At 38.9% G+C, this 27,381-nt stretch overlaps 1 protein-coding gene across 3 annotated transcripts in view; it reads left to right on the forward strand.

Annotated features, from left to right (window-relative positions):
- TMEM161B (transmembrane protein 161B) overlaps positions 1–27,381 on the forward strand; it is an 83,160-nt gene that overhangs the window by 13,371 nt on the left and 42,408 nt on the right. For all 3 annotated transcript variants that reach the window (XR_013925065.1, XM_080373051.1, XM_080373052.1), the window contains exons 2-5: positions 14,375–14,478; positions 19,640–19,720; positions 24,800–24,897; positions 26,584–26,740. Coding sequence is in view for 2 of the 3 variants with exons in the window: in XM_080373051.1 (XP_080229177.1) it covers positions 14,375–14,478; positions 19,640–19,720; positions 24,800–24,897; positions 26,584–26,740 (440 nt within the window). In the remaining variant the exon portion in view is untranslated. The remainder of the gene's footprint in view (positions 1–14,374; positions 14,479–19,639; positions 19,721–24,799; positions 24,898–26,583; positions 26,741–27,381) is intronic.

Genomic DNA, 27,381 nt, shown 5'->3' on the forward strand with positions numbered 1-27,381 from the left:
TATGTCCTATTGTAATTTAGATTCTTTAACATTACCTTCAGTCATTGGCATAATTTAATTGATACCTTCCAGATAGGCACGATACTTTTGGGCTGTAGGTTTCTGAGCAATACCTGCAGGTGGTGTCATACCCTATGGACTGCACCTAGGAGGTGGAGGGTCCCTGAACAACCATACTGTGCCCTCTCCTTATCAGCTCCACTTGTTTCACCACTTGCACCAGGTGAACAAACTTTTCTCAAGGTCTGAGTATCTCATCTCCCTGTCACTGAAGGAATGGGAGCTAAATTCCAGTGGTCTTTCTGGCCCTCCTGGTGTTTTCTCCTCCTCCTGCTCCTTTCTGCCATGAGTTGCAATGGGAGCTGTGCTTGTTAAGCTCCAATTCTATGTGGATAGGATTGGTTGGGTGCATAGATCAAAGCCATTGGAATAATCTTAATTCTTTTGTCAATAAGTCTTATGTGTTGCTATGTTGTTCTGTCCATTCACATGATTTCCACTTTTTTTTTCTTGTACAAAGGACAAGCAATGGTGGAATATGGTTATGCCAGTAATTCAGAGTTCAGGGATTTTTGTGGTTCCTTTGTACTAGTTGGATTCTGCCCAGATTCTATGCTTTGCAGTGTGTCTGGGGGGACAGAAGCAGCTCCTTTAACCCACCAGACTCCTAGGAGTTTAACTTCTTGTGCTGGCCCTTGGCACTTTGATTCCAAGACTTCCAATCCCAATTTGATTAGTGTTTTCCAAATGGTTTTCATTGTATCTCTAGTGCTTTGTGGCTTTTCTCCCCCAGTCAGGATGTGATTGATGTAATAATACACTGTGATGCCATGTGGGATGGGGACCTCTGCTAAGACTTTAGCCCGGGCATTATGAGCAATAGTAGGGGTGTGTCTGTGTCCTTGTGGAATATGAAAACGTACTGAGTCCCTCCCCAGGTAAAGGCAAACTACACTTTATCTTGTTTGTGGAGCAGAATCATGAAGAACATATCTCTTAACATCTAAAGCAGCCATCCAAATGTGGGAGGCTCCCTGTATTTGTGTCACCAGTTTGGCAAAGTTGGGCACTGCCACAGTCAAAGGGAAAGTATTGGCATTTAATTTTCTGTAATCAATAGTTAGGCTCCATTGCCCATAGGCTTTTTGACTGGCCAAACAGGAGAATTGTGTGGAGAGTGGGCTCAAGTGAGGATACCTCTCTTTTCTAAATCTGCCACCACCCTGTCAATACTCAAGTTTGCCGCTGCTGACAAGGGGTGTTGTTTTATGTTGGTAACTTGAGAGTGAGGAAGAGGTGTGGATGGTTTTTAAAGACCAATTAATTTCACCGGTCCCATTTTTCTCCACATCGCTCAGAAGTTATGTGGGGGTCCCCATAATCTTTCTCATCTCCTGTCCCTGGAGCGGCAAAACTCCGTACAGTCTCATCCGGCATTTCCCAAAGCTGACTATATAGCAGATCAAATATCAAAATGTTAGATTCAGCTACTCTGACCAATACTTCAGCGTAGGTAATTTGTTTTCCCTTGGGTAGTCATAAATTAATTTTTGCCACTGGGCTTTCCTTAATCACTCCCTCTATTCTGGTGTATTTTACTTTGCGCTTGGCATGTCATATATTTAATGCTTTGGCCATTTCAGCAGTGGTTACTGACATTTGGGCTTCTGTGTTCATTACAAAGTCCACACAAATTCTTTTAGGTCCAGTTGGAATACTGAGAAGGGGTTCGGGACATTTATCAGAGAACCAGTATACTGGTAGTATCCACCAGCTAGGGTGGCTCACTGTTCTACCCGGCAATATGAGTTTTTTGCTGAGGATTCTGTCAGATCAGTTAAGTTCTATCTTGGTGCAGAAGGTATGCACCCTTTCAGAGGCAGAGACTTTTCCTGGGGTTGTTTTTCCTCATTCCCACTATTTTTCTTTGCCTTAACTAAGGATTGAACTAGCTTGTGGAGATCATTAATGGTAACACTATTTAGCCAATAGTAAATCACTAATTTTTTAATAAATAAATAGGTACTCCCAGTTCTCTGGCTTGATGCCATAGGTCAGTCTGCTCTTTGCTAAATTTGGATTTTTAATCGCTTTTAGATTGCATGGGATATTAAGTTGGCAGTCTCACTGTGGGCAGTGTGGAGACTTCTGTGAATGAATTGGTCCAGCCCATGCAGCACCCGTAATTAACTATTTCTTGTATGAACTCACACCAAGTGGTTATGTGGTCAGGGGCTCACTGACCCCATCTATTGCAATTACCCTGATTGTGAACCTCTCGCAAATGATTTTTAATATTGACTATGGACATTTTAAGACAATCAGGAAGCCCACAAAAAAGAGGGGACAACTGTGCTGGCTCAATAGGAGCTAGCATTGGGGATATCCTTGTCAGACCTCTCTTACATTGCTTGTAAGCATGCCACCTTCTGTGCGGACTCCTAAGTCTGATAAGCCTGCAGTTCTAATTACAAGCAGGTCTTCTCTCTCCAGAGGATCTGTGCTACTGCCCTGTATGCACCCGTGCTGTTAGAGGGTAATTTTGATCTGGCATGGTGGTTAGAAATACTCCTGGTCCCCAACAGCCTCTTGCTTCCTCCCCATTTAACAAAATTCAGCCTCCCCCTGTGAGCGAAACTCACCATACAAACTTCACTTCAAATTCGCCTGGTCATCTCAAATACTTTTCCTGTAATTTTATCGGTTTTGCTCGTGACCAGAGGACTGTATGGGCAACAGTTTGAATTTCCTCATCACTATCAACAGCAGCCTCAGTCTTAACCTGCAGTTGCAAGGAAACTGGCCGAGGGTCTCCCATGATTTCATCATTACTGTCACACCAAATGTCCCTGTCTTGGGTCTCAGGGTCTGCATAATGCACTGACTCCTGAATCTGCTTGATGGAAACAGAGGTTTGCAGAAGAATGGCTGCAGAAGCATGGCTTTAGAATCTCTGAAGATCTGCACAATCCAGGCCTGGTATTAGAATAGGCCTGTAATCAGAATTGTACTGAAGTTGCTGTGCTGAAGTTAACAAGAAAGGTAGCCTTGAGCTATTCTTGAATCCTGAGACCAAGTAATTATGTTGTGCCAACAGGCCGTGGCTGTAACAAGCTACAGCTGCTGGGAAAGCAGGTGCAGGGCCAAGAAAGAGTAACAAACTACAAGGCTGAAGCACAGCAACACAATTAGCTACATGGATAGAATGCTTATTTTAGTCATGATAATTAGGGGTGTGAGAACCACGTGTGTTTAGAGACTACTAACAAATTATATTTCTGCTTTATGAATATGCATGTGTATCGGTTCTATATAAGTAGTGTTAGAAACTAATAAAGTTGAGCAAGATGCATAACTCATGTTGAGCGTCTTCTTGACTCTGGCGAACCCTTCTTCCAACAGAGGTTTGCTTTTCCAACAGCTGTTTGTGCTCTGCTAAATCAAGCAGCATTTTAAGGTGGGGTATAGCTCAGTTTTAAGGTGGTTATTCTCAATCACAATTTTATCTCTTGTCTCCCTCTCAGAGGCCAATGACTTCAAGACATCATCCTCTGATTTCAAAGAAGCATATTCTACATTTGCAGCCTCTTTGGGAGCAAGGCTTTAGCTTCTTCTTCTTTAGCTTCTTTCTGTGCACAGGATAAATGGGCTCCTAACAGTACACAAATGGCACCTTTACCTTTTCCTTCTTTAAATCTCTGCTCAGCCTGACACTGCTTAAAGCATTCTACCACTTTCTCTTTGTCTTTCCAAAACTTTTGAGCCCACCCCTTCTCAATATGGGAAAGGGCACATTTATGTTTTTGCAGTAGCTTATCCATTGACATTGATAATCCTGTTGACTATACCAATTTTTCTATCACGTTAAGAAGGGGGGGGTGTCTCCAACACTTTATATTTAATTGGCTCAGTTTCCCAGGAAAGATGAGACCCTTGTATCCAACCAGCCCATCCACTACCTGCCTTTTGACAGCTTACTGTATGGGAGGGTGATTTGACTAAACTAGTCAGGGATCCCCACTGACAGTGTCACTGAGTCAAATCTCTTGTAACAACTACTCAAATCTCTGGAGATTTATACAAAATGAACTTAAGCTGAAGACTTTTATTATACAAAATGCAAGTTTGTGATGGGGTAAGGTTCAAAGATTTCTTATGCGAAGATAATACACTGATGGCAAAGTAAGCTTAGAACAGTACACAGTAACAGCTAGCATGAGTTAGTCACAGAATAAAGTTCTTCCCCAGTAGGCATCCTTATGGGGGAGAGGACAGGTTGAGCCCGTAGACCGGTCCCAGAAGTTACGATGGAGCCTTCCCTAACTTCTCCATTCCTTTGCTTACTTTTTGTTCTTCATAGTAAGTTGCATATTCATTATCATACACAGGATTAGTTACAGGTTTCTCGCTTCTAATGCAAATTCATGCGCATCCTCAGATAGCACCACTGAAGTTCTTTACTAACTACTCATGTTCCTCAAGCAGGGGTTTGCCCTCTCCTGGGGTGGCTATTTGAGTAAGAGGTTGCAATCTCCCATTACCACAATCATCTTTGTCCTATTTTCAATGAAGTTTCTGTTGACATCTGTGGATTGCAACGTCTTATGAGCCCGTCTCCTCTTCTAGCCAGAACTTTCCTCACTTGAAGGCATCTTTCTGTGTAACTTAGACAATGGTTCTCTTTTCACTACCTGTTTCTCATCCTCCCCAAGGCTGACTCCCTTGATTACAAGTCCTTTAATTCATAACAACTTTAGGTACTGGGTCAGCTTGACCTAACTTTATGCACAGTTTGCATATAGTTAAAACACTAAATCAGAGTGTGGTGGTAATTTGGGAGTTTGCACAACAATTCCTGCCCCTCCTCCCCCGTTGTACTTATTTCAGTCCAAGACCAGTCTGTTTTCTTTACATTTAGGTGGAGCTTGGGTGACTCCAGTCAGGCAGGTAACTTTGAGATGGAGCTGTGCGTTAGTGTTACGATGAGTTTTTTTCACCTGAGGAAAGTAATTTTGCCGCAATGGTTGGCTCAGCCACAGACATCTCATGGATCCTTTGTGTGACAACCACTGTGCAGCTGATCAGCTGTGTGGTGCCATCGAGTTCCTGTTCCTGCAGGGAGCACAACAGAGCCTGGCCGTGGGGTCTCCACTCTGCTCTGCTCCATCCTCCATTACCGCTGTCAGCAGGTGCTGACTTGGCTTAAAGAGCTGTGGTAAAGTAGCTTCTGTGCATACCAACCATCCTGAAAATTGTATTTGTGTTTTACCCTAAAAAAGCTTTCTGTAATACTGTTCTCCTTTATGTCCCAGTTTTTTTCTAATCCTCCACCCCAAGTAATTTTTCCACAGTTGGGTTTATGAAAAATCCTGGCTCAGATTAATTTTCTCAACAGATGTTTTAGCACAGACACAACTTGCAACGCACAGTAAATGGACATGTAATATAGATAGTAGTGGAAGGGTGAAGCTTGACTGGTGTAATTGCTGTTAATGGCATCAGCTTGCTGGATATATGTAGCCTGAATAGTGGTGGCTATGTTGTGACTGGACCTCCATCACTATGAAGACAAGTTGAATTTTGTATTTAGGTCTTAGTTATCGATTAAAGCACCAGAGTTGATTGGTTCTGCTTTTAACCTACTTACTTTACAGAGATGAGATACATGGGGCACTGTAGGGATACATGAGTGCAGGTATAAAACCATTGTATGTGCCATTAATACATGTATTTCTCTTCTATATGGATATAAATGTCATGTCATTTTAACTGTGGTGACATAGTGTTTGTTCAAATGATGGAAGTCTTGCTTAGGGAATACAGTTTATACTTTCAGTAAAATCTGACTTTTAACACTTCTAATACTTGAAGATATAATCACCTGATTCTACCAAGGTATTTTTGAATAGCGATATGTATTGAAATCTGAAAGGAGCTGTGTAGTTTTTTTTCTCATGTCTTTTCCTCCATTCTTTTTTTTTTCCTTTTTCTTTTCTGTAGAGGTTAGAATATTAATCAAGAGGTCTTGAAAGACTCCTGTCATTTGTAGGAGTGCATGGGTGGTGATGTCTAGGTCTGTATTTGAAGATAGTTTTGGAAAGTTGCAAGCAAATACAGCCATTCCTCTCAGTGTAGGTCCTTATTTAAATAAACTGAGTCTTTGCCTGATGGGGTTGAAAAATCAGGTCCAATTTCCTTTGCTGCTTGCTGGCAGTGTGGACAAATAATCTTTGTGTGTGATTCCATGACGTAAGCAAAGTGAAGAGATGATAGTCTACTTCTGTGCTGCTTGGAAGCTGTATCCTCCAGTTCCAAAGCAACAGGAGAATTAAATGTTCATCAGTTTCTTTTGCTTGTAAATCAAGTTGTCAAAACAATTTACTGGCAGCATTCTGCCAAGTTGGTACTGCCAGGACTCGTGTATGTAGTTGCAATGCCAGTTATGCTCACAAGTTTAAACTTTGCACAGATATCTGTAGGGCTGTGGTGTTTTAGACTGTTCAGCAGAGGCATTAAAGACTTTTAGCTTTTTATACTTGGAAAGATTCCTGTAATGGAAAACTCTGCGATTTAAAAAGCAAATGTCCTGGAGATTGAGAGCTTCCATAGTTCCTACTTGTGTTAATTGAGGAAGTATGGGTAAACTAGATTTTAAAAATCTTGAATAGCAATAATAGAATACGACCTTGTTCTTCCCTTTGTAGTAAATTAGTCATCTGAACTAGTTTTACTTGTAATTTAATAATACGTTGGATATGTGTCAATGTTCTGTACAACAGATACTCTATTGTTTTCTTCAGTAATAATGATAATTCTGCGATTTTATAAATGCTTTTGTTCTGGTCACGAGATTTGTGTGGCAGTAACTTGGTTTGCCTAATGATAACTAGTTCTGTAATTTTTGTGCTTAGAGAGTGTTGGTGGAAAAAGAAGCAGAACTGCCAGGTAAAATGCAGTGTGGCTGACTGGAACGTACTGTTGGTTTTAAACAAAACATATGTTTCAGAGTGTTGTGCTGCTGGTGACTGCTTCCATCTAGCAGTTTATGGCTGTCCTTTAAGTATATTGAAAGACACTGGTCAGGAGAGAAGTGACCTTTGGGTGGGAAAGATCTGCAAAGGTGAGCAGTTTGGTGGTAGTCCCAGACTCTTTGTATGTTCTTTGTGCCACTCTGCATCTTTTGTTGTCTGTGCTATGTTGTAAACAGTGGCAGGTGTAGGAAAATACAAATTCAGGGAAAACTCGGTGTGGAAAAAGAAACAAAAAATCTGCTTTTTGAAGAAGTCTCTTTGCACAGATTTCTTTCCCAAAAGTAGCTTTATGAATGTGTGATTTTTACAAGTCATAAGATTTGAACTTGCTCAGATTGCTGACAATACTGGATAACAGCCTCAAGTTACATGGGAGGTTTAGATTGGACATTAGGAAAACTTTCTTCGCTGAAAGGGTGGTGAAGCATGGAAACAGGCTGCCCAGGGAGGTGGCCTCACCATGGAGGTTTTTAAAGACCTTGGAGGCCTTTAAAAAAAGGCATAGATGTGGTGCTTAGAGGCATGGTTTAGTGATAGTCTTGGCAGTCCTGGGTTATGTTTGATGATCTCAAAGCTCTTTTCCAACCTAAATGTTTCTATGATTCTATCATTCTGAGTACGGGAATTTTGTGAAAGTAGTCTTTTCACAGGAAGCATTCATTTTAAGATGTTGCACAGTAAGCTCATTTTTCTTTGGCCATCCTGTATAATGTTTTGTACTGTTTAGCAAACAAATCTGAATTGCATTTCTGTTTCAGGAGAGCACTGTCTTGCTTTTACAAGCTGCAGCTTGAACATGGATGTATACATATGGAAAAAATTTTGCATATGGAAAAGTCTCATCTAATAGCAAGAGCAATAACCTGTCACTGATGCAATGGCATTTCTAACAGGTTGTATTGATTTAGCGCCTAGGTTTCACAAGTATCACTACACTTTTGAAATTGTGGAAGATAAGAGTATTTGCTATATTCTCCTACAGATCTTGCTGTTAGCTGATAATACAAAAGCTTTTCAATTTCTTACTTGAAAATTCTCAACCCTGTTAGTATGGTTGTGTGCTACCATTGAAAGAGATTGATATGCCCTGAATTAACATCTATATAATATTCCAGTGCACTTGTGTAAAACTCTTGTTTTTACAAGACTTGCCACTTCAGAAAGTAAGTAGCTGGCATTGCATTTCTGAAGGTGAAGTTATAAATTGGATTCTACTAGCTGCTTTTTCAGGCATGCAGTTGTAGTGCTACTGCAGTCCTGGTGTGTACAGCAGCTGGCTTCAGCTCAAGGCCCTTGTCTTGCGATGGAGGAGACAATTATTGTTAGAGAACAGGTAGTTTCAGAGTCCCCTGTAAGGCTAAGTTTTGAATGATCTGTGATGTCTAGGTATGTGGCAAAGCAAAAAAGGGGAAAACCCTGACCTGTTACTACAGGCATGGGAGAATAACCTTGGGCAAGGTTAAAATGGGGAGACTGGAATGGTGTCTTGGCATAACATTATTAACCTTGGCTATCTTTGCTATGCATGTTCTGTAAATCAATTCACAGTGAAAAGAAAAATATCCTTTCATCAGAAGTACTTCTAAATTTTTTTTTGTTGTTACTATTCCAAGATAGCTGTCAGTGTATTATAAGTACATTGAACTTGTAGATAAGAGTATCGTTACTTTATCTTAATTGCTTATTCTTACTTTGTTCTCCTAATTATCAGCAACTGTGTCTCCAAATATGTACTATAAAAGGTATAGACTGTGAAAACTAAAGTTAGGTTGTACTCTATTCAAGCTTATACTCTTGCCTTTTGGACCTGTCGCCTTTCTTTTCCAGATTTCTTAAAATCATGAATTGATGTAGCTGCTAACACATTTTTTGTAGAGCACTTACTCATTCTCCTCTATGTTTTATTAAAAGTTTCCTTGTATGAAACATGTGCAGTGTTGCACAAGCAAAAGTAAGAATGCTGTACTTACTGAAGGACCTGGAACTGAGCACGGTGCTCAAGACACCTCTAACAAAAGACCTTCCTCTGTCACAGAAACACAGATGGACTGCAGTTTATTAGCATAGTCCCTACCTCGTTGTATTATTTCAGTATCTTCTTTGACTGCGAGGTTTCTTGCCAGCCTCTGTTTTGCAGAGAAACTGACTGAACTGTCTTACGCAGTCATCTTTCCTTTGGGCAGAGTGCTTCTCAGTGTTACACAGGCTGACAGAAATGTCTCTGATCAGCAAGGTACTGGCTTCTCTTTCCAGTGTCTTGAATTTGGATTTCAAATTCCAAGCTGTGAAGCTGAAGCGTGTAGGTATGTGGGATCAGAGAGTGCCAAAGGTCTTATGAAATGGATTCAAATAATGTCATTTTCCACAAACTGTTCTGTAACTGCAGACACTTATTTGATCTGTGTAGCCGTTCCTCATCTCGAAGAGGTGAATAATGCTTCTGTTACTTTTGAGTCAAGCCTGTCAATGATTACGTGCTCAGTTACTCTACCAAAGATCATATGATTTGATGGGTTGCAGGTTTTCCTCACCAGAGGCTCTCAAAACCCCCATAGTGGACTTTGGCCTTGAGCATCTCCTTCAAACGCGTATCATGCTCTGTTAAGCATGGCTATGTTTTTTATGTTGTGGATTTCTGGCTAATTTCTAAACTCTTGTGTTTTGTACATGAGAGTATGGCTAGTAGAAGATATAAGATATTGGTGGGAACCAACACATAATCTTTATTGAGGTTTCTGAAATGAGTGGTTTTGAATTTAAACTGATATTAATGGTAACGGGAAGACTAAAAGTATATAGGAGACTTGATCTAGAGAGAGTCTGAATCGGAATGAACCCTGTATTTTGTGGCTTGGGGGCTGGGGGGTGTGGAGAGATGTGTTTGAGTGCAATAATATGAGGTGTTCTGGGTTTTTGTAGATTCTTCCAGAGTGTATTAATAGATGTGTAAGTAGCGTGTAATCACGTACAGTAGCAAAAGAGTGGAGTTGGCAAAATGTGCTTTGCACATAGCATGTAGTTTTGAGTGGGCATATTACCTACTGTATTCCTGTGCCATGTGTTCTTGGCTGATTGTGAGAAGGTTAATGCAGTGGAATATTTAAATCTCATGTGGCAGCTTTACGCTGTTAATGTATTGCTCGTGATTGATTACTAACCTTCAGAAGTCAAGAGAAAAATGCCCTGATCAAGTGAGTGGGTATATCCGTTTTTTAATTGCTTGAAGTGTAGAAAAATGCCAGAAGGATATTTCCACCACAGTCATGTTTAAAATTATGATTAGAGATACCATTGTTGTTTTTTAAAATTTTTTAAATGACTTAAAATTTCCTAAGTTGTTTTCAGTTGTAAGCTTACATGTTTTTGTAGATGTTTCTGTGTTTAAGAAGTATAGCAGTAACCTTTGTGGGAGTGAGTACGGTGAATTTCTGCTGAAAGAGAGCAAGGAGGATGCAGGGCATTCAGTGGCTTAAGACCAAATGACCAAAATGATTGTGATGGGTTCAGTTACAGCTTGCACCCTTCACGTGAGTAAGGAAATGGGTTTCTGTAGGTGCACTTTTAAATGGTCTGCTGAATTGTAAGTATTTTAGTTCAGCTAGTGGACCTGCTGCCCTGTATTAAAAATAAAAATATTGCCTTGATTTGCATAATTTTCCCTCTTGTTGTCTTGAATTGAAAAGGCATTTTCTTTCCTTTACAAATAGGAAGCCCTAGGAGTAATTGCATCATAGAATCACAGAATGGTTTGGGTTGGAAGGGACCTTCAGGATCACCTGGTCCCAACCCCCCTGCCATGGGCAGTGTTTGCATATGCTGAAAGGTAATTTATGCTACCTTAGTCTCCCTCAATCATGTTACCTTAAGGATAATACTGGTCATCACCTGTGACACTTCATCTGCCTGTAATTTTTCATAAAAGCAGTATTGACCCAATTTTTGATTTATTTAAATGAAAAAAAAAAAGCAGCATTCAAGGGAGAAAAGAGAACTTTTCCCTTAGTACAATATTTAAGACTAACAAAGCTACTGCTGGCGAGGAGGGGAAAGATTGACAAAGGGTAGTGGATCCTGTAGGTTAACAGCTGGTTGCATAGCAGGTGTTGACAGCAAGGACTCTGCTTTTATGACCATAGGACCCTCTCAGAGGTGCAAGGACTGCTAGGAAGGGACAGCATCCACCTGACAAAGTGGGGTAGAAGCATCTTTGCCAACAAGCTGGCCAAACTGGTGTGGAGAGCTTTATGTTAGGACTAAGGGAGGAGGGAGGTAACTCACAAATTGAGAGGAAAATGTCATGGACTGAGTTGGTAAGCAAAGGATGCAGGGTGACATGTAGAGGAGTCCTTGAAAACAACTAGGTGGGACGGAGGGAGGCATACACAAATATATGAACACAAACAAGGGAATGCCTGTACACAGATAATGAGGCCAGCATTTTGAGGGAGAAGGTCTTACACCTTTGCTGAGAAACTGGTGCACATGGATGCATCTCTGACCTGCCTGTACTCTAATGCATGCAGCATGGGGAAAAATGGGAAAGTAGGAGGCTGTATGAAGTTGCAGAGCAATGATTTCATTGGGATAACAAAGATGTGATGGGGTAGCTGGTACAACTGGAGTGCTGCCATGGATGGATACAGGCCCTTCAGAAGGACTGGCTGAGATAGTGTGTAGGGAGACTTGCTCTTAAGTGAGAGCACAGCAGGGATGCATGGAAGTCTGCCATAAGGTGCATAATGAACCATCTGTGAGCTTATGGGTAAAGGATAGAGGGCATAGCAACGTGGGTGATGTTGCAGGTGTCTGCTATAGATAGGCTTAATCATGAAGAAGTAGAAGATAAGGCCTTCTTCAGACAGGGGGAAGGATCTTCAGATTTCCAGGCACTGGTCCTATAGGGTACTTCAGCTTTCCCAGTATCTTCTGAAGAGACATCAAGCAATCCAGGAATTTTTTTGTGTGCTTTTGATGGCCATTTTGTAACACAGGTGATTGAGGACCTGATGAGGAGAAGTGCTCTGCTGGACCTGAGACTTGCAAACAAGACAGAACTGGCTGGTGATGTGAAAGTTGTGCAGCCTTTGTCGCAGTGACAGTCAGGTGGTATAGTGCAGGATCCTGAGAGAAGGAAATGAGGCAAGTAGCAGGTTCATAATTCTAGACTTTTAAGACAGCAGGCTTTGGCACGAACAAGCCTCAGCTTGGAAGATTCCCATGGGATGTGCACTTGTAGAGAAGAGGGGTCTGGGAAGACTAGTTGACTTTCAAGGATCACCTCCTCCAAGCTCAAGAGCAATCCACACTGATGTGCATGGATGAGCATGGAGCTCATGACAAAGCTCAGATGTAGAAAGGAAGTATGCAGGAGGTGGAAAATGAATATGGAGAAACTGTCTGAGCCTGCAGAGGGAGGGTTAGGGAAGCCAAAGAAGCCCACCTGGAATTCAGTTTGACACAGAACATGAATGACAACAAGAAGACCTTTTACAAATACATCAGCAGCAAGGTATTGTGACAGAAAATGTGGGCCTGCTGCTGGCTGAGGCAGGAGACCTGATGGCAAAGGACAAGGGAAGAATAAAGAAGATGGAGCAAGACTTCTCAGTAGTGCCCAATTAAAGAACAAGAGGCAGTGGGCACAATACAGAATATTCCATTTAAACATAAGAAAGAAACTATTTAAGGTGAGGATGGTCCAACACTGGCACAAGTTGCCCAGAGAGGTTGTGGAGTCTCTGTCCTTCAGGACACACAAAACCTGACTGAACACGTGGCTCTGGTCCAGCTGCTTTAATTGACCCTCCTCTTAGCAGGGAAAGTTGGACTAGTTTATCTCCAGAGGACCCTTCCAACATCAGCTCTTTCACCATTCTATAAGAATTGCTCTTTGCTTTTCCAGATTATCTTTATATTGAGAGAAACTTCTGGGAAAAATAACGCATGGTTAACTTTCCTTCAAGAGAACAGGTATGCTATGTGGGAGAGGACGTATTTGAACAGTGCCAGTACTGCATGCTGTGCTGCTAGTGGGGTGTTCTTGAGGGATGAATCTTACCTCTTCCTTTGGAGGATATTGGAGAAAATGTTTATCAAGTGTATGAGATGATCTGTGTTTTATCTGCCAATGGTTAATTGCACACTGCTTCTGTATGCAGAAATACTTTTGTTTCCTGACCTTCTATAGCACATTGCGTTAGTGCAAAGCTAGTCAAGTGCAGTTCCCAACTTCTACAACTATAGAGGGAAATGTTTTATCTTCAAAATCTTGTTACTAACTAGCAGTATCAAAAATTTTACATCTCAGAGAGAAAGTGAATATGAAGTTTTATATGCCACTACTTGAATGAGGCATTTTTGTGCTGATTGAAAAAGTGCCTGTATTCCTTTCCATGAGAGAGTGTTCTGAAAAACAGTTAAAAGAGTGGAAATAGCTATTTGGTTGGTTTTTGGTGTCTTTTCACTGACATGTTTATCTAAGCTTCCCTTGCATGTCTGTGTTTGATACTTTTTACTATTGCTTGTGATATTTTAAGCATGAAAATCTTGCCTCTAAACAGAGCAAGTACAGTGCGTATATGGTGTGTTCTTTAACATGGTGTTAGTACTAGCTGATAGAATTTCATGTGCACAATAAAGTAATACAATGCCACGTTTCACTGGTTGTTATTTAGCTTTAGAAGCTTAAAGTTGCTTTATTAAAAATAAAAACAAACAACAGCAGCCACTGATAGTCAGAATTAAAGCTTGCTGAGTGACTGGGAATAAGGTTACTGCTGGCCGTGCTGAAGTGCCAAATCCTGATGAAGAGTTGGGCGTTCAAGTGATGCTGATTTGTGTGTGCTCTCCCTTGCCCACCTGTGCCTGGAGTTCAGCGAGGAGTAAATGCTCTGCACTAGTCAAAGGCTGAAATTTCACGATGTAGATGTTGTAAGTTATTGTAATTCCAGGGGATTTGTATGTTGACAGCTGTTAAATAGTCTCAGAACTGAAGAGACCACAAAACCCAAGATTGTAATCAGTGATGTAATTTTAAGGCAAAATGTCTTATGAAATGCCATGTCCACATGTGGCCTTAAAGTCTGTGAAACAGGGGACGTACATTACCGGCCTCATGACCTGGCAGTGCCTTTTATCTTCAGTGAAGAACCTAACTGGCTATAGCAAGTTCCAGGGGATTTCTTGAAAACTAATAAAGCAGTTCCCCCCATTGTCCACCTCTGTGGTTTAAAAAGAACCAAAAAATGTTTATCCTTACCATAAAAGTTTTAATTCTTATTTTATAAAGGTACATTACTTTTCTAAAATACATATTGACTTGTTATTAACTTATTCCTCTACAGGGTGTGATAGGTGTACAGTTGGTGGTTACCATGGTAATGGCCAGTGTCATACAGAAGATCATACCTCACTATTCTCTTGCTCGCTGGCTTCTCTGTAGTGGCAGGTAAGATAAGAAATGTTTGCTATATGGTGTGTGAACATGGTAATGCAATTATTTGTTACAGTAGTAAAAGTAAAACATACAAATTTAATTTTCTTGAAAAATAATCTTCTGTTCTTTAAATTTATTATCATAGTATTGTGACACCTGACCTACGGGCTCAAGGTATAAAGATGTTGCTACAAAAGAACAGACTTATTTGTTGCTATTAGTTGTATCAATCATAAAGTTAATTGTTGTCCATCTCTTACATTATTAAAGACACAAGCTACGTACTTTAATATTAAAAAGCTAAACTGCATACAAGACACTGAAGAACAGAAGGGTTTTTTTGTTAGCGTTGTTCTTGGTAATCCACCTGCTGATTAGCCTTGCATATAAAGAGTGCTTAGGTATTTATTAAAAATTCTATTTTTTCAAATGCTTCATAAAACAGGATTAGTATAAATTTCAATACACTACTTCCTCATAACAGTAGATCAAACAGACATAATGAGTTGCAAGGGGACCATTCCCTGTGTGGCTGTATCCATAATAACAACAAAACCAGCAGCTGTTTTGAACATAAATCGGTATCTTAAATATTAAAATAATCATAGACACTCTGTTTTTTCATTTGGGAAGAAAAACACTTTGTATGTTTAGAAGATAGTGTGCTGTCTTTTGAATTGTTAAAATTTTGAGAATACAGAATCTCCACTCCCGGTTTTCTGAAGGAGTATCCTTGAATGACAGTGTGCTCCATAGGAGTCTTAACCAGTCTTGTATAATTTTCCATTGCCTTTTTTTTCTCTGCATCTTAGCGTGACCAGCTTTTTCTTTAATTTTTCCCATTTCATCACCCAAAGAATTACTAATGAAAAATGACTGCAAATGTTGGTTAGATGCCTGTTAGGTACGTAAACCAGTAATTGTCAGGTGAATAATATGAACAGGAATCGTACTTGCAATTGTGTGAAGTTTCATTGTTGACCACATCTGCAGGGTATTGATCACCTTTTTTGTGCTCTAAAAATAATTTTACATTAATGAATATGAAACTGCATATTATTTATTTTTTGGTGTGTTACTACAATTGTGTTTATCAGTGATTCTTCAAATGACATTTTCTACTTTTTATATCTTATTTGAACTTTTGTTTCAAGATTTAGATATTTAATTGCTTTTTAAAAAAATTGTTCAATATTGTGGCTGTGTTCTTCATTCTTGTCGAGTTTTCACTTTCTGTATCCTTGTTCTAAGGCGTGGCCTGTGCCAATGATAAGGAAGGTTTTGATGTTCAAATATTCATCATTGTTGTCTCTTTTTATCTTCCCTTGCCTGCGGATTGATAAATACATAAAGCAGGATTTTTGTGCTCCTGTTTATGGAATTCTGCTCCTGCTGAAGTCAGTGGGAGTCTTATTGCCTTGTTAAGAGCCTTGAAAATCTCATTGTTGCTTTTCAGTATTCCTCTATTTATGTGCTAACTATTTTAGTGCATTGTAATTTCAGTCATTGTGAATAACTTCCGGAATACAAGAATTATGTAAAGAGCCAGAAATAACTCTGTGTTCCAGAAATAAAAACAAATCAGAAGCATCACTACAACAAGAATCTGAATTTTAATGGCAGAAAGGAAAACAGTTCTCTTCTTAGTTTAGCTGACAAACTCTTTTGTGTTGAACCCATTTTCTGCAGTACTGTCTTTTTGTCAGCAGTATTTTCTTTGACAGACCTGTGTGGGTGGGGTGGTAGAGGTTTTACACAGAAGTGGACAGGTAGAAGCAGACATAGTTTCTTGCAAGCAGTTCAGCATTCGGAGGAAAAGTCCACCTGCTTCTCCTTTCCTTTGTCAATATACTTCAACTAGTCTTTGGTTCCCAAAACTGTTTAAGTTATTTGGCTAAATGCCTTTCTTCCCAAGGGTTGGGTGGCTTTCCTGAGTGAGATAGTCTGAAATGCCTGTAGATAGCCCTTGCCGCATGGGAGGGAGGGAAAACACACTACCAGACAAGCCAGAAACCCTTAAGTGGCTAGATGGTTTAAAGATACCTGTACGTGTGTATTCAAAGCATATTGAAAGGAACATAGACATTTCAAAATGGGAAAGAATTGTTAGAATAGCTAGACATAAGATAATTATTCAATTACAGAATGTACAACCATCATTAACTTTTGAAAAACTATTTACTTAAATTGGTAAAGAAATACAAACTTTTTCAATCAATGCTATTTTCAGAGCTTGACCAAAATTTGAATATTTTTATTTATTGAAGTCAATGAATTCGCAGCTTAAGTATCGGCATAGGCCTTTGCATTTTTAACTAATAAATTCTCTACCAAAACGTTGCTTTTAAGTTGCACAGCTACTTCAGTTCTGTTTTCAGATCACTTTAGGAAGACAGGAGAAAACGAAACTTTTTGTTGTCCATTTGTTAATGACCTTCATTCATATTTACTGGGACATATCTGTGCTGCTGTGCTATGCAGACTAACTTGGGTATGTCAAAGCTACAGAATAATTGTTGTGGGATCTCAGTTTTAAGCATATATAAGCTAAAGCAGATACAAACTATTTTTTTTTCTCTCTACCTTTAGGAAAATATTTATTTAGATCTCTTGATTTTGAGATTTTAAATGCAAAGTACGTAGGATTTATTAACTAAAAATTTCCCAAACTCCTATACCTATTAGTTATAATTAGGAATCACTTGCAACATAATTCTGTAGCGTAATCAAGAGCAAGTTGTGACTGAAGCATTTCATTTGTGTTAGTGTGTTACACAGAGCAAGACTTTTGTCTTTTCTGCTGTATTAGGTACTATCTCTCCGTCTGCAGTAAAGATTTTGAAAAATTAGCTTTCCAACACAGGAAATTTTCGTCATTACAGAACTGCTTGTGGTACACTCAGCATGCCAAATTCGGATCTGGGAGATGGTGAATGACAAAGCAGATTACTATTTCTCTGCTTTCTCTTACCTTCTCTGCGTTGTGTGAAAGATAGGAAGAAGTTAGTACTTTCAGTGTAGTTTGTCTTGCATGAAAAGGTTGTCGCTCTGGTTGCTGTGTGATTCTCAGCCTTAACAGAGTCTCTTTTGCAGGGAAGTTGCAGCCATCACATGTTTCATCTGGGACCACACATGAAAAAAAGAAATTAATTAAATAACTTTCACTCCTACTGATGCCACAAAAAAAAAAACCCAAACAAAATTCAGCCCCTCTTCTGCCCCCCACCCTATCCTTGTTCATGCAAAGTCTGTATTATTTGCCATTTTTAATTTTTTAACACAGTGAATTTCTTCAAGGGAAAATCTGCATTGTGCAATGGTTTGGATCTCTGTGATGTATTACTGGCTGGTAGTGAAGTTCTTTTCTCTTGAAGAAACACCAGCATCAGCTGATTCTTTAGCACAGCAGCGCCTCCTGACAGGCTTGTGGAACCCTCTATCAACCAAATTGTATTCTTTGTAATACTGCTGGTTTGAACTCCTACGTATCCATTAGGCCAATTTTTAAGTTATTTTAGGATGATCTCTGTGAGCTCTGTGCAGCTGGCTGTTTAGTGCTTCATTATATTAGCAATTAAACTGCTGAAATTGGGAGGTCTTCCTGAAACATTCTTGGCACACCATTTTTCTTCATTCCCACCTCCCTGGCCTCAGACAAGTTTAGTGTAGTGTCAAGGACAGTGTCAGGATGGAAATGGCTGTCTGTCCTGTTTAAGGTATGCCAGGTAGGCATATGCTCAGTGGTATGTACATTTCGTTAAAATTTTACCTATTCTTTCTTGTAGTCTCTATTCAGTGTCTCGAAGCATGTGTGCACACATGAAGTGTCAGTTGTAAGGAAGGCAGAAGATGTATAATGTTTGTTTGTAATAATGTTTGTTGTGGCTGCTTGCATTCAGGACTGTTTCTCCTTTTAGCACGCATCTTGTATCAGTGGCCTTCCCTTAGTATTTGTTGTGTAGACAATATACCATGAAGAATGACAGAATATTTTCTATTTAAATGAAAGACCATGTTCTGCAAATATAAAGGTGGCGGACATCCAGTTGGGACAGGAAGCCTTTTCAAAGCAGAGCTGGGGGATCAACTTTTACCAAGTGGCTTGAAATTGTTAGGGTTTGAGGTTTGTTTTCCAAATTTGCCTTGATACTTTTCTGAAATTTGATGTAACATAATTGCTAGTTTACCAGTGTAGGTTTGAGTGGCCCTAGTGGTTTTCTTAACGTGAAAAGTACTGGTGGTTGGGGATTCCATTATTATCGCTATTACGCTATGTTAACCTGTGTCACCAATTAGTGGCCTCTTACTCCAGAAAAGGACTTCTGCATAAGTTTCCCAGGCTTGCTCCTGTTCATACTTAGGCTCCTTTGCCTTAGCATTTCAGAGTGGAGATCAGAGTGACATCCTCTGTATCTGGACAGCAGCCCTCCCTTGCTGAATGTGAAGAAGGCCTTGTTTCAGCTACCAAGGTTCTTTACATGCTCAGAGCTTGCAGTAAAACATACCATTTTAGAGACTTATCCATCTTCGGTTTTCCTCCTCAGAATTTCCTTGCCACTACTTGCCTTTCAAATGAGCAATGGATGGTGTATTGACTTGTGAAAGTGGAAAAAGTTGCAGCTCAGCTACGTGTAAATTAGTGAGTTTTTTTTAATAGCACTTTTTCTGTTAGGAGCTGAAGATGTCACTGAGGAGCTGTTTAGGAAAGGAACATTGATACTATGATCTGCTCTGCCTAAGAAAGACTGGTAGTGGTGGTTTGTGATAATAGCTGTTTTGGGTTCTGGAACATTACTGTTTTTTTGAGAGGCATAATCATACTTTCTAAAATCACTTGCAGTATGGTTCTGATGGGTAATTGTAATGGTATAATCATTCTAGTGAACTTTTCCCAATATCATTACAACCTTGCTTGCTGTATTTTATAACCTGAAAAATTGTTGTTTTGTGAATTGAAGGGCTTTCACCTGAATGACAAAGTGGCAAAGCTTTCTCATTATGATTATGTGTCTTGAACTGAATTTTGTGGTGGCTCAGTTCAGGCAGGGCTCATACTTGCACACAAGGGTGTTTTGCTTAGGTGTTGTAAATGAATGGTGTTTTAATATAAATCTATGTTTGTTTTTTTTTTAAAAACACTTTAAATTGCTAATACTGGTATTATTTTCTTTAGTTTACGGTGGTATCAGCATCCTACTGAAGAAGAACTACGCATTCTTGCAGGGAAACAAAGAGGGAAGAGCAAAAAAGATAGGTAAATACATGTTTTAAGCTTTTTTCTCCACCCCACCCCCCTTTTTTAATCAGCATGATCCATATAAGAACTTTGCTAGCCATCTTTTGTCTTTGTGTGAGTTAAAAACTGCTAGTTGCATATGACAGCCCTGCTTGCATTAATTGTTACAGCTGTGTACTGAACTGTGTTCTTTCAGTTAACATGCCCAAATTGTGCTGATCTGGATGATTTGCAGTCCACGAACTTGGTCTGTGAAGCTGCTAATTTGGTGGCAAGGTTTTTTTTTTTTGTGTGAATCTATTAATTTGGATGAAAACTGAGGAAAGCAATTCTATAGGATTGAAACTCTTCATCTTAAAGCAAGAGAAGAAAGATGTATTAGTTCAACATAGGATTACTATGAGCCACCACTCTTACACAGCTGTGAAAAATGTAAATGTGCTCCTAGGATGTATTAGGTGAGATACTTCAAGTAGAAGTGATAGGGAAATATTAATCCTCTTGGACAAGTCACTGGCGTAGAACTTCTATCTGGATTACTGTGTACAGTTCTGATCACTCATGTTCAAGTATGTGAACAGGTGAACAGAGACTGCTAGGATCATCCAGGAAACAGAATGTCTGTCTTAACTAGAGGAAGCTAAAAGAGCTTGGCTGTTTAACCTAGCAAATAGATGACTTAGTGGGATGGGATAGCTGTCTCTCAGCTGAAGCTGGAAACAGATTCCTGACATTCAGATACGAAGTTCTGGAACAGCCTTCCCCGACGTACAACTGTAGCAAGAACCAAGGCATCTTGAGGTGACGGAGCTGGCTATGTTGATGCAAGATTTCTGAATTGGCTTTGTTTAAAACAAACCCAGCTCTCTGGTTTTATTTTTGGTGACTAGGAGGTTTCCTTTGGTCCTTTTTCTTTTATTCCAGTGTGAACTCTTACAATTCTTAACACTTGTGTTAATCCACAAACTGCACATATAATCTGTTCATTGTACTATGATTTTTTTTTTAACCTGTTTCATAGTTCTTAAGCTACATGGTTAGCAACCTTACTTGCCACACTTTGGGGTAAATAATCCAGTGGTTCCTTTACTATTAAATAACTAATTTTAAATGTTTGTTGCAATATTCTTTCAAATTCAGAAACTCATTTTATGTAACAGTTTTCTGTAACAAGTTGAGGCAAAATAAATGTCAATAGCATTGCAATTTATAACTGTCCATTTAAACAGTGGTATTTATTTATATGTAAAATAACTTTAATAATGTAACTGTAAGTCCACCCATAGGAACCTTAAGCAGAAAACCACAATGGCATTGTCAAATAATAATTACATGTTTCTCTTACTGCCCTTCGCAGCCTTGCCAGTGTTTTGCCATCCAAAATATGTGTGTTCTCACTTTCACCAGAGCAGTTGCATGCTTTCAGCAGAGGTGAAGCATGTCATGTTAATGTGTACTGACATATAACCTTGAATTTTGTAATATTTGGAAAATTCACTGTGAAATTTAGTAAGAACCTGTATGACAAGATACTTTGTGCATTAAGTCCTTTTTCAGTTACTAAACCTCTACATTTAATGTTTCAAGTCTGATGCTGTTTTCAGGTCTGCACAGTCAAATTTTGTTGCTATGATTTACTTATTATATGATTGATATAATTTTCTCACAGTATTAACATGGAATCAAGAGAATACAGCTGTAATAGTTGTAGGTGGTTGTTTACACTAGGATAAATGTTAATCACAGGGGGATATAAAACTTCAAAGAAACCAAGAATGGTCATGTAGAGACTTAAATGAGACTTTGCCTTGCTGTTTTAACAACAGAATGAATACAGTTTTTAGTTAATAAATACATTTCTGTGACCTCTAAAGAAGTGGCTGTTGTTGGAGGAGAATCGTAGTTTAAAGTAGGACTTGTTCCTGTTGAGTTGGTTTGGATGTACTGTTTTAGGTTGCACAAGATGGAGCGGAGTGCTACTTTGAGCCAAGGAGATGTGAAACACGTGGTGCAGGAGAAATAAGGACACATCTATTTGATTTTCCCCTTGTCTTTTCTAGAGGAAGAATTTGCTTTGTCAAGCCCGTAGTCTTAGAAAATGTAGTACCTGCTCCTTACTTACTTTTCCAATTTGAACTAATTAAAAGAGAAATGACAGAAGGAGATCCAAGGAACTTGCATGAAAATGAGCCTTAGAAACAGCTGTAGTGTGAACTAGTAGTCAGTTTTATTCACTGCATATTACACTTCATTGTATTATGCTGTAGGTTATAATAGCACATGACTATTAGGCAGTTTTCCTATGTCAGAATCATTGTGTTATATTAAATTGTTAGGCTAATGAAAAGGTCCATAGCTACTATGAATTAAAGCTGTCAGTGATCCTGGGTGTGTTCTGGCTGTGTCTCTCAGATTATGGGTCTCCTGGGATAATTAAAATGTAGGAACACTGAAATGGCTTCAGTTATCAAAATGCTCATCTCGCTCAAGGTGATGGTACTCCTGGGTGCATGCAGTAAGAAAACATCAGAAGTACAACTAGGGGCAGGGAAGCACATAGAAGCTTGCAGAGTGTCATGTGGCTAGGCATCTGAATTTTTTGAGTAATGTTTCAGATTCCTATCCTCAATTTTCAGTGCTTTGGATAATACTAAGAATTAATATAACTTGGAAAAAAATATTTTCATTGGTGCTTTCTGTTTGCATTCTTATCTCACACATTAGCTGAGAGGACATCATTCTTTAAAAATAAGTTCACAATTGATTGTTTGGATCTCTTTTAATGCTTATGTCCCAATAGCTCATCTTTCTATGGAAAATTTACCTATCTCTTTCTGATTTCAGAGGTGCTGTGCTAAAATGTGGCAGAATTTACTGTTTCCTTCTGGCGATTTAGGGGTTTTAAGTTTTCGGGGTTTTTTTTGTTTGTTTGTTTTTTTGTAAACCTAACATTTCTGATCTGCTTTAATAATTTTTCCAATTTCATGTATCTTGACTTTGTTCAGTTTCTTCTTAAGAGCATCCTGTTTTCTTCAATTTCAAGTCTTACTAGTGTGGCTTTTTTTCAGGAAAGTGAAGATCATGGTGGTGTTATAGTTTCAAAGCTCCAGATGAAAATGCACCTGTTGTTCTACATAAGTTATCTTTTATGGTCTTTACATGTACCTTTCCTGTGAAAAATTATTCCTTAAAGATGCATTAGTTCTAAACCAATAATTTGGAAAACATGGTCCAAGTTTGTTATATGTGTAAGACATACTTTTCTTTATCCTGTATTTCCAAGATGATTCAGTAGAACTGGAAAAGGGGAGCTATGGTGGCTAGAAGAAGGGCTTCCACACAAGGATGAGAAGTGTAAGGCTTAGCTGTTCCGGGAACTGGTTGAGGGAGGGTTTTGCAACAGGTACGTATTCAGTGTGCATGAAGTGTGGCTAGGGAGTAGTAAACTTACTGCTACGTTATACAGGGAGGGAGGCACTTAATAACATTAGTAGGGTAGATTTAAGGATTTCTCCATTTGGGACCACATTGTGGAACTTGGTGCTGCAAGACACTACAGGGTTCAACCAATTGTATACTGTTTCAGAGGGGGTTTAGGCAAATTCCTGTACATTTTGAAAAATGATGGTTTCAAAAGATGCAGTCTCTGGCACAGATTGTCTTCAAGTTGCTTAATGGTGGAGGCCAGGAACGGTTTAGCAGTATGAGGATTGATCTTTGGTTACCTTACTCCTTTCATTCGTATAAGCAAGTAGCCACCTGTATGAAAGGAGCAAATGAATCTGTGTGAATATGTAAATCTGCTCTTTATGTATGCTCTGTGTATTGCTGTCATGCTCTGCAGCAATGGTTAGAAGCTGGAACACAGCTTTGAACCCTGGTGCTGTATCGTGATGATCTTAGCCTTGTCTGTCTCCCCAAAGAGAGCATGATGGATTATTTCTTTTCAAGATGTACTGGATCTCTAGGATTGCTAGTAATTCATAAATGGGGTATGAATTGAAACAAGTCTATAGTATTTCTACACATACCCTTCAAGATTAGAAAACTACCTTGAAATTGTCTTTGCCTGATGGCCAGTAGGATGGATCTTTCAAGGATCTAGGTTACTGCAGCTCACATGACATACTCTAAGCATCCTGTTGTGACGAAAAAGGCCTAATGCTTTTTTGGAAAATTTATTTCTCCTTATCAGCTATCTTCTGAGATAGGTTATTGCTTGTTATTTCCAATGAACAATCAAAAATAACACTGCCAAGTCGGTCTTTACTTGCTTTCAATCCAAGACTTTAGCACTCATGTCTTTCATCACCCTGGTCTAGACCTCAATCAAAAAGCCTCAGTTCAGCTTTGATTTTCTTCAGGGTATGTCTGTGACAGGGTGGATGTATTCTCTCTAGCTGTAGTGTAGTTTCAGTAACCTTTTGAGATTACTGTGACAGGGTGGATGTATTCTGCTCTCTAGCTGTAGTGTAGTTTCAGTAACCTTTTGAGATTGTGGGAATTTACTAGAACACCCTGTCACTCCCTGAACAGGAAGAAAATCGGTGGGCTGAATTAAGTACTGGCCACCAGATCTTGCCCTAATACATGCTCAGGATGCTATTTATAATCACAGAATTGTTTAGGCTGGAAAAGACCTTTAAGATAATAGAGTCCAACTGTTAACCCAGCACTGCCAAGTCCACTACTAAACCATGTCTCTAAATGCCACATGTACATTTCTTTTAATTACCTTTAGAGATGGAGACTCCGCCACCTCCCTGGGCGGCCTGTTGCAATGCTTGATGACCCTTTCAATGAACAAATTTTCCAAATATCCAATCGAAACCTCCCCTGGCAAAACTGGAGGCCATTTCCTCTTGTCTTATTGCTTGTATGTTGGAGCCTTACAACATGAAGCTAGGGATCATTGACATGCCTGGTTGTTTCTCAAGGTTTAAACTTGGATTAATGCTTTTAGTTAGCTAGAAAGAAATGTTTGCATTTGTCAAAAAAGTGGTCTGCACTGTTCTTAAATTTGAAATGCCATTATATATTGAAACAGTTTATTTTGTCACATCCATGTGTGTATTATCTATCTATTTATTTTTACAGAAAATATAATGGTCATATTGAAAACAAACCCCTAACCATTCCAAAAGACATCGATCTTCATCTGGAAACAAAATCTGTGACCGAAAGAGACACTATTGGTAAGAATAAGTGGATGCAGACAATAATATATTATTTATCAAGTGTTCATTTGCTATGAATTCTAGCATATCTCTTTTTTTTATAGACAAAAGTATAGAAGTATGACTGATAATAAAATTAAATAAGAAGGGAAGAATGAGAGCCACATCTTCTCTGTTCCATGGGTGACAATAGCAGTGTTATGAACAAGGATGTGTAGGTGAAATTCAGCATAAAGCACATCTGTTGTTGTATCAGGCATCCATAGCAATATGAGACAACATGGAAAGGATCACATTATAGTCTATTTGATCATAGTTTTGTACAAGAAATTGACGATTGACAGATGTTGAAACATATGCCTTCTGCTCATCTAAAATAGGAAATGTGTTGTAGCATTGAAACCTAGACCTTTCAACCACATGTATGAAATACTGAGGTACAATGCTTAGAAACAGAAAGTGACAGTACAGAAATAAACAGCGTTAAGTGTTTTGGAAGTTGCTATTTTTTTAAGTGGTAATGTTTGATTCATAACCAGTTATTCTGTTACAGAAAACTCATATATGGATATGTATGAATGTATGATACGTATTTTCTTCCTATCTGCATTTTCATATACATGTGTTTTGTGCGTAAACATAAAAGGAAAGGAAGCATAGTCCTATGCAGGAGAATTCTCAGCTTAAATTATTGGAGACAGTGTAGAAAATACCTTTAACGGAAACGCAGAGTTTCTTGAAGCTGGCACATAAAGCATTCCCAAGGTTCAGTTAGTGTTAATTGCTTGAAACTAGACCATTTAACTGTCTTCCTAAGTATTTATAGGTACTGATACAGTGTAGGGCTTAACTGTCTAAAAGAGTTATGTACACAAACTTTGGTTTAATCTAACCAGGTATTTATTTCAAAATAAATACAGGATTTGGAAATACCAGAGTTTGGCCAGTTTCCTGTGTTTAATGTCAGCTTGTAGTCAACAGACTAATAGCTCAGTAATGTTTTGTGACTTCTTAACTCTGTAGGTCCTACATCTACAGCTGTTTGGGAGGGACAGGCTGCACTTCATTGTCACAAATTATTCTTTGCAGTTCCCAGCAACTGTGGGAGTTTTCTTCATAAATCACCTGGCCTGCATGGAACCTGGTGTGATCCCCAGAATTTTTACAGTGGAATTTACACAATGATTTATTGTTATATGGGCATTACTAACAAAATCTGAAAGAACAAGCTGTCAGTATCTTAGATGCTGTTTTTTTAAAGATAAAGAGGAAGTGGTTACGTTTAGGGGTTTAAATTACTGCCAATGAGCTTGTAATTTTTAACAGAGAGTCAAGAAAACTTACCTGGAATTGCAGCTAGACTGAACTGGAGAACCTGTTTCTGTTGTGATGTTGAGATCTAAATTAAGTGTACTTTTTGAATTTAGGACATTAATGTATAAAAGCTGAGATGATAAAATAGTAAAATCTTGTAGCGTTATAAATTTGAGTAGTAATCAAGTATCAATTAACAGAAGCAAAGAGTGAGTTTCAGGTTGCTGAGTGGAAAAAATGCGGCTTTTTTGCTGTTCTTGCTCTTGGGTGATAGGGATCTACCTAGACCTCAGCTAGTTGAAAATATTTTTTAATTGTCATGCCATTCTATATATGTCAATAACTGCCTTAAAATATCAAATTTAACATCCGCAAACTTGTATTTTTCAGCATTGCATTATTTTCCGGAATATCAGTGGTTGGTGGATTTCACTGTTGCAGCTACAGTTGTGTATGTGGTGACAGAAGTCTATTACAGTATCGTGAAGCCCTCCCAAGAAATGAATATCAGCATAGTGTGGTGTCTGCTTGTCTTGGCTTTTGCAGTGTATCCTTTTCTGTTTTCTTAAGTTACTCTGTCCCAGATAGTCTACATCCTTCTGCAATTCATATAAAGCTCTGTACTGTCAATTGGTAGGTTACACAAATACTTAGCATTTGGAAGAAGGATTGCGTAAGCTAGTGTCACTGGGTAATATATTATACTATGTATATATTGTGTATATGTATGTATATATACATAAACATGCCTTTGTACATGCTGATCACTAGCTTGTTAACATTAATACTAAACCATTTACGGAAGAAATACATGTATGTGAACATACAGTTGGTGCTCATCTGTAGTATGTAGTGGTTCTGAACTAATTTGGCTTTGCCTAGTTTGGCAATCAGAAATAGATTTCTGTACAGAATGAATTTACAGCTTTTGGAGAAGTGTGTAATTTATTGCACACTTTTTGTTTTCAGTGTGTTTGATCTGATACTTCCTGAACAAAATAGTACAGTAACGTCTATACTAATTTATTGCAAAGGTACATTGTTGAAGTTTAACCCCAGCTGGTGTCTAAGCCCCATGCAGCCGCTTGCTCATGCTTCCCACAGTGGGATGGGGGAGAGAATCTGAAGGGTAAAAGTAAGAAGACTTGTGGGTTAAGATAAAGACAATTTAATAGGTAAAGCAAAAGC

This window comes from Falco punctatus (genome assembly GCF_963210335.1).
Source record: "Falco punctatus genome assembly, chromosome: Z".
Lineage (NCBI taxonomy): Eukaryota > Metazoa > Chordata > Aves > Falconiformes > Falconidae > Falco > Falco punctatus.